This window comes from Sander lucioperca, chromosome 22 (genome assembly GCF_008315115.2).
Source record: "Sander lucioperca isolate FBNREF2018 chromosome 22, SLUC_FBN_1.2, whole genome shotgun sequence".
Classification (NCBI taxonomy): Eukaryota; Metazoa; Chordata; class Actinopteri; order Perciformes; family Percidae; genus Sander; species Sander lucioperca.
The window spans coordinates 22,053,376-22,063,094 of record NC_050194.1 but is presented as its reverse complement, the minus strand read 5'-3'; the positions used below and the strand labels follow the sequence as shown (position 1 = coordinate 22,063,094).

Here is a 9,719-nt window from a genome sequence, read left to right as displayed (position 1 = left end):
TGTTTTATTCAGCTGATCCGCCTGCAAGATCTGCTTTAGACTAGGCTACATTTACTCATTATTATGTTATTGTTACTGAAGCACTTATTTATTAGCGTATACCCGAGAGCTCATGTTTCATTAGGCTAAATATTTCTCGCTGAGCGTTTATTTTGAATTAGTTTATATTGGCTTATTATTATAAAGTATATTTTTTTAACACACCACAGACTGATAGAAAGTAGTAAATGTCATTGTTTCAGTTCTTGTTTGTTGTACTTTGGAATGTGTACAACTGAAAACATTTGCCAAAAAGTATTATGCAGTAGACTTTAGTGAATACAAAATCTTCATCTGGATTAGCTGGTTTTCACATTTTTAACAATTGAGGATTGAAGTAGTTGCCATGGTTTTCAGATGATGAATTTGACTTCATTTGGAGGGACATGAGGTGAAGGATGACAGTCTCTTTCAGGATATGAAAAATGAATAGTTCCTTGTGTCGTGTTTTCTGATAACCAAGTTTATATAAACAGTTCTGCAACACGATACGGTCTACGACAACGTTTTTTGCACAAATCATTAGAAAAGAAACACATACCAAATGCCCAATATTAGGAACTAATAAAAGTATCTAGGAATTGTTTTGTATCCCCCAAATAAGTCTGTTTCCGATACAACCACCAGGGGGAAGCATAAAGTCTTTAAATGTTCCATATAGTCCTTTTATTCAAACATATACTGTATAGAACTATAACCTATAGCTCTCCTTGTTAGAAGTGAAAATAAAACTTGAAAAATGTGTGGACACTATTAAAACGTCAGTAGGCTACTTCATAGACCCTCTTGTGATAAATTAAAGTGGAGACTAACGGTTACTTGTCATGTTCACAGGGCCGATAAGTGGGCCAAAAACTGCTTAAGAGCCAATATCTGATGTTTTGGCTTAAAAATGAGAAAACAATACACTTAATGATGTTATAGTGAAGCTTTTAAATGACAAACTATGCATATTTTTGATTATATTTGATAAAATAAACCTCTGTATGTGCAGTGAGAGGGACTGGACTGCACACAGTCTGATTGGGTGAGTCATGTCGACGTGAAGGCTATATTTGGCTGAAAGGTGTGTAGTATGATTATACAAGGAAAATGATATCTGTGATTACAAATGTTAACTGGGTGTCACCTGTTTCTTGGAAACGGAGCCTGCTGCAAATTTTTCCCACCTCCTCCTCTCCCGTGTGAGCAAACTGTACCAGTTTCAGGACAGGGTGCAAATAAGCATATAAAGCAATAAATATTGTCACTATCAAAGGTATTAAACAGATATAGGCCCAAAGAAGAATGTTCCATAGCCTACTCATGTAACTTTTTAGTCTGGGTTGTCCTTGGTGATAGTGTGGTGATCTAACAGGGTCAATTCTGGGACATTTTTACAGTGTTTGCATGTCACATTAATGAATGTAGTCCTCTTTGCTAATTGCCCAAATGGTTGTAAGCTTTAGCTGACTGGGATTGCTTATACAACCTAAAACAGAACAAAAAAATGCCCTTAGGAGCTGTGACAAAGGTAGGGCTTATTTACAATTCAGATTTAAACCCCTTTCTCCCTGTAATAATGTCTCCAGATCTGATTTTAATTTTAAACTGAAAAACTCAGTGTCGACGGTAGTAGGAACCCGTTTAAAATGATGATGAGGGGAGGGGGATCATTAATGGCGTGACACCGTTGCCGTGGAGACACCGCTACATCCGGACGCTCGGTGAAAAAGGTTTGTTTTGGCGATATCCTTAAATTAGTTTAAGTTGTTACGTTTAGCTTACGATAGAAATAATACACATTAAATATACAAGTACTTACTGTGTAGCTAAATACTGACGTCAAAAAGAGCTAAACTTTGAGTTCCTGTTAACCGACGCTAACTGGCGAAGGAGGTTTCGTAAGTTAGCGATGGCTTCAAATCAGCAAACGGTAGCTGTAAACGCTTAGCTAGCTAGCTACCATTCACAACGTTAATGTTTGGATATTTCACGCAGATAAAACATGGACTCCGAGTATATAAAAAAACACTTGGGCAAATGTCTGGCAGACGGACTCGCTGAAGTGGCCGAGCAGCGTCCTGTGAACCCCATCCAGTATCTCGCCCACTGGCTCTACAAGTACAACTCAAATGTAGAATACGAGACGAAGGTAAGCTGTTGTTGAGTTTTCTGTCAGTAGGGGAAGACATTACACAACAGTGTGTGTATACAGCGCTACGTATTTTTTTTATGACCTATTCATTCGTTTTATAATATATACCTTAACTTAACCCTTGTGTTGACTTCGGGTCACATTGGCCCGTTTTACATTTTTGTTTTATATCAGAAAATATTGGACGTAGAAATAAGCTCTGAAAATGTGTAATAGAAAAATTAAAAAAATTAAAACGTTGGAAAAAGCAAAAACAAATTGTGAAAAAGGCGTCACAAATGTTAGAAAAAAAGTGTTTTTTTCAAGGTTGAAGAGAAGACAACACAAGGGTTAAAACATGGCAGTCTGATAACTATTACTGTAGGCTGCACATTAATCTGTCAGATGTGACGTGTGTTTGATGTGACAGTCATTGTTGCTGTCGCTCCATCTCTGCTGCCTGCCTCTGTTATGTCTTGTATGTGCTTTCAATGTGGCCTCTTGAGACTCTTCTCTTTTCTTTTGTCTCCTTCATATTGTATTAACTGCATGGACTGATTTAATGCCATTGCCACTATCTGTGCTTGTCTGTTTGTGTGCCACTTTTTTGTATGTTTTAACCCTTTTGTTTAGGCCTGCTGTTATTATAGATGTAATGTAACTGATTTTAATATGTTAATCATTGTATTTTAGGATGCCTATTGTCAGCTGGCCGGGGACTACAGCTGGAAATTAGCCGTTGAGGCTAAAGCTGCTCCTTTTACTGTGTAGTTCATTAAAGGGGTCTGTCCACGACATTATAAACTAATAAACTAAACTAAACTATAGTAAGTGTATTATCAGTGTAATACAAACTGAAAGTAGCCAAACTGACGTTAAGTACACCCAAGTGCTAGCTAGCTATAACGTTACAAGTCTGAGGTACTTGTACTTTCCTTGAGTAACGTTACTTCTTGTTTGCTACTTCATACTTTTACTCCACTACATTTATTTGACAGCTAATGATTTCACTAAAAAAAATGAAAATCTATAATTATTAAAATACGATAATAATAATACACTTAAAAACAAAGTTACAAAGTGCTTTACATCGTTGAACCAGTAATAAAACATTTCCGGACTGTAATGAGGCAGACACAATCAGACAGTATGTAAAACAACAATAAGATGAATACAATAATATACAACAGATAAGACATGTTGGAAATAAAAGGATTCCTAATTAACTCCCAATAGGAAGCTACGTACAGTGGTTAAAAATTGCCTCTGCCAGCTCCAGCATTAAAAAAAAATGCTGCTTACAAGTTAATTATAAAATCTGTAATAATAATCAATTATAAGTTTAAATGATACTGCTGACAGAGGCCATTGTGCCTGCAAGGCTATCTTGGTACATTAAAGCAGCTATAATAAATGTTTTATATTAACAATGGAGTATGTTAAAGGAGTCGATATGGAGAACATGACCTCACCCACCACAAGGAGACTTACCCCTGGGAAACAGAGTTACTGCAATTAAAGAGCTAGTAGTAAAGCTACTTCTGCTCATACCTCTACTGCCTCAGAGCCCTGATCTTCAAAATAGGTTTTAAGAACTGCGGTATGAGATCTGCGGTAAAGGATGACAAAGACTTAGACAGTCTAAGCTCCTCAGACTTAGTGCTATAAAGCTTATAGGGGCTGAGGCAACAAACACCCAGTCACCTTTTATACCTTTAGCTTGGCCTTTAGAAACTGCTAACAGGGCCCTGCATGTCTGCAGATCTATGGAAATATCTAAGAAATAACAGGTCAAGAGGTCAAAACCCTCTAGAAATCCTTAAAAAAAATTTCAATATTTTTTTTTTGTGTGAAACTACAGGTATGAAGGCTATTAAATTGTGAAGCTTTTTTCTCAGTCACAGGCCTTGTTGTTTCACCATTTTTATTTGCAGAAAATGGCCAATTTGGCACTGCTGGAGCAGGAGCAGGCGAAAGTCAGAGAAGAGGCATTGCACCAGGAGAAGCTGAGGGAGGAGGAGCGAAAGATCAGTGAGGCCTTGGAAGACTCTAAAAAAGTAGGTTGTGTGACAAAAATCCCTGTTAACATTGCGTTTTAATTCTAATTACAAAAAGTTATTGTAACCGAACCTCCATTTACCTTAGGACATCTAAAACCTCCTTCTAACCCATTGTTTAGATACTGTTTTGTTACGGTTAGAAAGGTAAATGATGATCCCTTACTTAAGTTAATTTTAAGCAAAGCCTGAGAGCTAGGAGGGACATCAGACGAAGGAAAAAGAAAGGAAGGAAGGTCACTTTAACGTACTCTACTTATGATCCAATTGGAGTGCATGTTTTAAACACTTTACACAACAGTTTGAGCCAAATCCATCAAGAGAATATCAACATCACCACATCAACAGATCTCTGAGAAGGATGAGGCACTCACGTTAGTCACAACAGAAGCTGCTGAGGACAACAAACCTCTGACAGAAGAGAAACCAAACACCACTGATCCAGGAAGCCAGCAGGGCACAGACGAAAACCAAAGTGACGCTCAGGGAAATGACACTGAACCAGAGGTGATAAAAACAGTGGATCTCAAATCTGTGCTTCTGGTGGTGGTGCCTCTCTCATCTTTTGCAATCACTCCTTTGTTTGGTTTGATTTTTGGTTTGGGGCACAGTATCATGGTTATTTTAAAATGCATAATTTGCCTAATGTGGGTGTGGAAATAGCTACCAAATGATTTCAAAATGGTTTAAGAAGATGGTGTGTCTGCCCGGTGAAGGTTACAGATAATGTAAGTGGACCAGAGTCCCCTGAGAAAAAACCTGTGGAGGCCCTCAACACTGAGGAGTCCACAGATGTGCCTGTTGAAAAAGACGAAGTGGAGCAGAGGAGCGATCAAGCGGAAGAAAAAACAGAGGTTGATCCAAGTGACAATCATGTAGAAGAGAAAACGGCAAGCACCAATCAAACAGAAGAGAAAGAAGTTGACCAAGATGAGAAGGTGATATGATCGAATTACATCTATACCAATTTAGTACCATGATATACAACAACTTAAAAAACTAATAAGCTAGGGGTTAAATTTAAACACAGAGCAGATGGCAAAACATTTCCTTTTGTTCATATTATTCTGTCTCACAACGGCTCTGCAGGTGGTTGATGAAGCTGACACAGCTGAATCTGAGCAGACTGAACCGTTACACTCGACTCCCAGCCGAGAAATGGACAACTTAAAAACAGACAAAACAGAAGAGCTACACGACAAACAAAGCCCTCGTTCCCCTCGAGACACAGAGAAGGTGATGAAATACAGGTTATGTGCATGAGGATTTAGGTTGCCATGTATACAGACTGAGGATGCAAGAGATGCAGGATAAAGAGCAAGGAAAGACACTGGACAGGTCAACAAAGCGGTAAAGAAGATTTTAAGGAAAAGTCAGCTGAAGATAGCTTAAACATTACAGGCCAGATGACAGAAAGTAAGAAGATGTTAATTGCCATAAACTACACAGGTGTCCAGGTGAAGAAAATACAGACAGGAATCAGGCTGAGAAAAGGCAGATCTACTAATTGTTCTACATCACAACATTTCACCCACAGGTTGATGAAGATGCAACTGGTAAGTTGGAGTCAGCACCAGAGTGAAGGTGTCAAACCAGAAGAGACATTTTCTAGTGAGGAAACAGAACAGGAGACACAGGAAAAGGTGGCTAATTTTTTGCAGAATATCTAATCCGTCTTATTCTTTGCAAACACAAGATAAGAAAGCCGAGTCCAGAGGGAGGCAGCAGTGTTGAGATTGAGAACCAAAATGTCCCAGCAGCAATAGACAGTCAGCCAGACTACAACAGAATCAAGAGACAGAAATGCAAAAAGACACATTTGTGTAATGCTTAACCAGAGCTGTTCTGATCAACACATCTCATCTCAGGAGGCAGATGGGCAACGCACAACTGAGACCACTGATAGCTCGGCTCCTGCTGACAGTGACGCAGCAGTCGAGGATACAGTGCCGAGCGAGACACCACAAGAGGAGCCTGAAAACACAAACATCCAGGAGAAGGTAGACCTTGTAGGCTAACTGGACAACAAGTGAAAATGACAAAAAAATTTTTTATTTATGATCTATTTAAAATGTGGAGAAAAAAAAAATCAGTTACACTTCAGAAAATTGTAATTGTAATGGTTTCAGTGGTGAATAAATTCTATTAAAGCTTTGTGTTACTTTTCAGGAGGAAGAACAAGAAGCAGACCATACGTGATCAAGTCAGTGTTGTTTGACAATCTTTTACACAAGTTAAATGATTTCATAGCTGCAGTACATGTAGTTTGATATGCAATATAAAACGTGCAAAAAATAAACATTTATCACCAATATATGTATTTTTATATTTGTATGTATCTCTGTGCCTATTGTTCAGTGTTTCTGAATGATTCAACTCCAGCAGGCAAGGTGTGAAATCATGTCAAGGGTTTTTTTTTAAGTAGTGATTATAGTTCATGTGACTATTTCCTGCCACATGCACACAGTAGGCTACAAGTCAATCTAACAAGTCACTTCATTTTGGAAATAATGGAACATATCGCAACACTATTGTGTGATATTTTGTGCGAATGACGGTGCCGATTTCCTAAAGTGACCTTTGAACTGAAGGAGGAGGGCCAACGCTGGGGCACAGTGGCTGTTTTGTATTCCATTTTTCGGTATCTGCAGTTGTCTTACCGATGAAGACTCGATGACGGCGTCACTTAGCAAACACAGCTGCGTGTAATCACGTCCGATCAGTATCTCTGTCCAAAACAAAGCTCGGTTTGAGCAACACTGGGAGGATCCACTGGAGCTGCGGCTTAAATGCGCTTTTGTCCGCGGTGCAGTCACAGAGGAGCTGTTGGAGCCAAGATGCAGTAATGTAAAACGGGCAGAGAAGAGAAATGATAATGGGAATCCTAGCCAACGCCGTGGCTGCTATCGGCGGCCTCATCACTGGGGTTATGAACAGCTTTACTAATATTTTTCTCACATCACCGCTGAAGGCCACTCTCAAATATTTGGAGGAGACTGAACTCAAAACTTTGAAAGGAGGTAAATACTACATTTTTTTTATCCACCAAAGAAGTTATGCGAGTTATATTTCATGAATGGTCAAAATGGTAGGTGTGTGTTGAAAAAAAGCTATTGTTGGAATGTATTCTGTTTCGCAACTCTTAACCTCTTGCCTCATTTCTTCTCTCAGACAAAAGGATCCTAAAAGCGAAATCTCTGTGGGAGGGATCCGGGGCTGTCATCATGGCAGTGCGGCGACCTGGATGATTTTTGTGCAGAGAGGTAAAGGCAATCACAGTTCTTATGACTAAATATTTTGAAATTAATGATGATGAAGTTGTTGGCTTCATGAAAAAGGGATTTAGAGCCCCTTAACAAACTCGCCCCTAGCTGGTTAAGTAATCTTATTCCACAATGTCTGTCATAGATATTCTGTATTAAAGCTGTATTGTTACATTTAAGGTACCTTTTGGAAACTTTGGGATCGTCACTATTCTGTGGGTTTGAACAATGTTGCATATCATGAGTTATGTCTGAACACAACAGCGGTGTCAGGTTTTAAGACGTTTTAAACCTCCCCTTCCGTTTGAATTTATTTAATACATTTCCACTCTTAATTTAATTGTATCAATCCCCCCTAGAGGGGGAACTAGTAGCTCGGTCTCCCATGCACACTGACGCATAAAGAGACATGTTGACTCACCGTTTGTTTTGGTTACGTGGATCCCGGTGTAGATGGCGTGCTTCCAGTAAAGGCTCTTTGGATCCTCTGACACCAAAAATAGTTCAAAAAGCCAAAACTTTAAAGTCGGATATCTATTTAATTTTCTAACTATACCAAAAGTAGGCTACATCTCAATAGAGACCTCGCTGCGTGCCACACCTGTAACAATTAAGTCCTGGGGACTGCCCACAGCGCCACCCAACGGCTACCATTGAAATAGCTCCAACACGTGATATATATATATATATATATATATATATATATATATATATATATATATATATATATATATATATATATATATATATATATATATATATATATATATATATATATATATATAGATATATATATAGATATATATAGATAGATATATAGATAGATAGATATAGATATAGATATATAGATAGATAGATATATAATCGTCATACTGCCACTAAGTACCAACCATGGTCCATGTTGTGCCTATTTGTGCTTGCAGTACGTGCACCGTGAGCAATCTGACTGTTTCATGTTTATGTCACTGGCTGCAGGAGGCTGCAGAGCTGTCCTCTCTGAAGCCCCAGCTGGATGAGCTCGGGGTCCCTCTGTACGCTGTGGTGAAGGAGGATGTCAGCACCGAGGTCCAGAACTTCAGACTGTACTTCAAGGGGGAGATCTTCTTGGATGAAAAGGTGAATTGTGTTTCCCCTGCCTAATGAATCAGTGTGAAAAACGTGGTCAGTTCCCCCCGATGCTGAGGTTTTTCTTTTTTTTTCAAATCCTTTTGAATGAGAGTCATTCAGGATCTGCAGTAAATCAGCTTAAGTATGAATGAATGATTCAAGGATTCTGGTTGGTGTGCTTGCATTGCAGAGGCGTTTTTATGGGCCCCGTGAGCGGAAGCTGGGTCTCATGGCGTTCCTGCGTGTTGGCGTTTGGATGAACGGCCTGCGGGCCTTTCAGAGGGGCTTCATGGGAAATGTTTTGGGAGAGGGCTTTGTCCTTGGTGGGGTCTTCGTCATTGGACGAGGAAAGCAGGTAAAACTTACATACGATCAAGTTTTGTTCCAAAAGTCTTCAGGTATTAATTAAATGCATTTATTACATTACAAATGATGTAAAAGACAGTAACACAAGAACACTTGGAACTGCATTATGCATTGTTTTTATTCTCCCACAGGGAATTCTTCTGGAGCACAGAGAGGTTGAATTTGGAGATAAAGTCAACATTGAAGATGTCATCCGAGCTGTCAGAAGAATATCACAAGAACTTCTGCCTTTAGAGATGAAATAATGCTTTGTATTACACCTGAAGGATAAGAATCTCACATCTGTAAAACAGAGAAAAATGACATTAGCTATACAAATGATCATGTAAAAGATGTAAGTTTATAGTGTAAGAAAAGAGGCTTTGTAATGTTAGATTTGTGAGTTTCTTGGTCTCTAGGATAACCAGGATGCATTGGAGTATGACTGTGTAGTAAAAGGCTCTGAGTGTGTTAATGATGGTCTGTCTTTAAACTCAAGAGAGGGAGCGGACCTGATATCTAACACTCAGTTTTCTGTATTACTCTGTGATACTGTTGTGTTATCTTGGGAGCCAAGAAACCTTTGACCAATAAAACACGGCTTTGTGCTCTACAGTTTGTTTTTGTTGTTCACTGCTTGGAAAAAGTTGTTCAAATGTTGGACTTCCTGAGATAAAGTCATCTGAAGTCCACATGGCGGAGGGTGGGGGAGTTTTCAGAGCCAACCTCAACATGTAAGATCAGTCTGGTTTCCTGCAGGGCTTTCTTTCACATTTAGTGTTTATTGATCCA

General features: G+C 39.0%; 2 protein-coding genes across 4 annotated transcripts; both read left to right on the top strand.

The window, feature by feature from the left end:
• Window positions 1–1,538: 1,538 nt before the first annotated feature.
• On the top strand, window positions 1,539–6,526 carry dydc2 (DPY30 domain containing 2). 2 transcript variants are annotated; one of them, XM_031315743.2, is made up of 8 exons: window positions 1,539–1,754; window positions 2,020–2,173; window positions 4,090–4,212; window positions 4,561–4,718; window positions 4,922–5,150; window positions 5,302–5,448; window positions 6,081–6,212; window positions 6,382–6,526. In XM_031315743.2, the coding sequence occupies exons 2-8, from the start codon at window positions 2,027–2,029 to the stop codon at window positions 6,409–6,411; spliced, it is 966 nt and encodes a 321-aa protein (XP_031171603.1). In that variant the 5' UTR covers window positions 1,539–1,754; window positions 2,020–2,026; the 3' UTR covers window positions 6,412–6,526. The 2 variants fall into 2 exon arrangements, with proteins under 2 accessions (XP_031171603.1, XP_035853714.1); XM_035997821.1 differs by lacking the exon at window positions 4,561–4,718 and having other exon boundaries at window positions 4,923–5,150.
• A 320-nt stretch (window positions 6,527–6,846) lies between these two features.
• On the top strand, window positions 6,847–9,545 carry LOC116061511 (peroxiredoxin-like 2A). Of its 2 annotated transcripts, XR_004107730.2 has the most exons (6): window positions 6,848–7,232; window positions 7,384–7,475; window positions 8,451–8,591; window positions 8,773–8,937; window positions 9,080–9,284; window positions 9,319–9,545. XR_004107730.2 is itself a non-coding variant. In XM_031315748.2 (5 exons), the coding sequence occupies exons 1-5, from the start codon at window positions 7,082–7,084 to the stop codon at window positions 9,191–9,193; spliced, it is 663 nt and encodes a 220-aa protein (XP_031171608.1). In that variant the 5' UTR covers window positions 6,847–7,081; the 3' UTR covers window positions 9,194–9,545. The 2 variants fall into 2 exon arrangements, 1 of the variants encoding a protein (XP_031171608.1); XM_031315748.2 differs by having other exon boundaries at window positions 6,847–7,232; window positions 9,080–9,545.
• The last annotated feature ends 174 nt before the right edge of the window (window positions 9,546–9,719 follow it).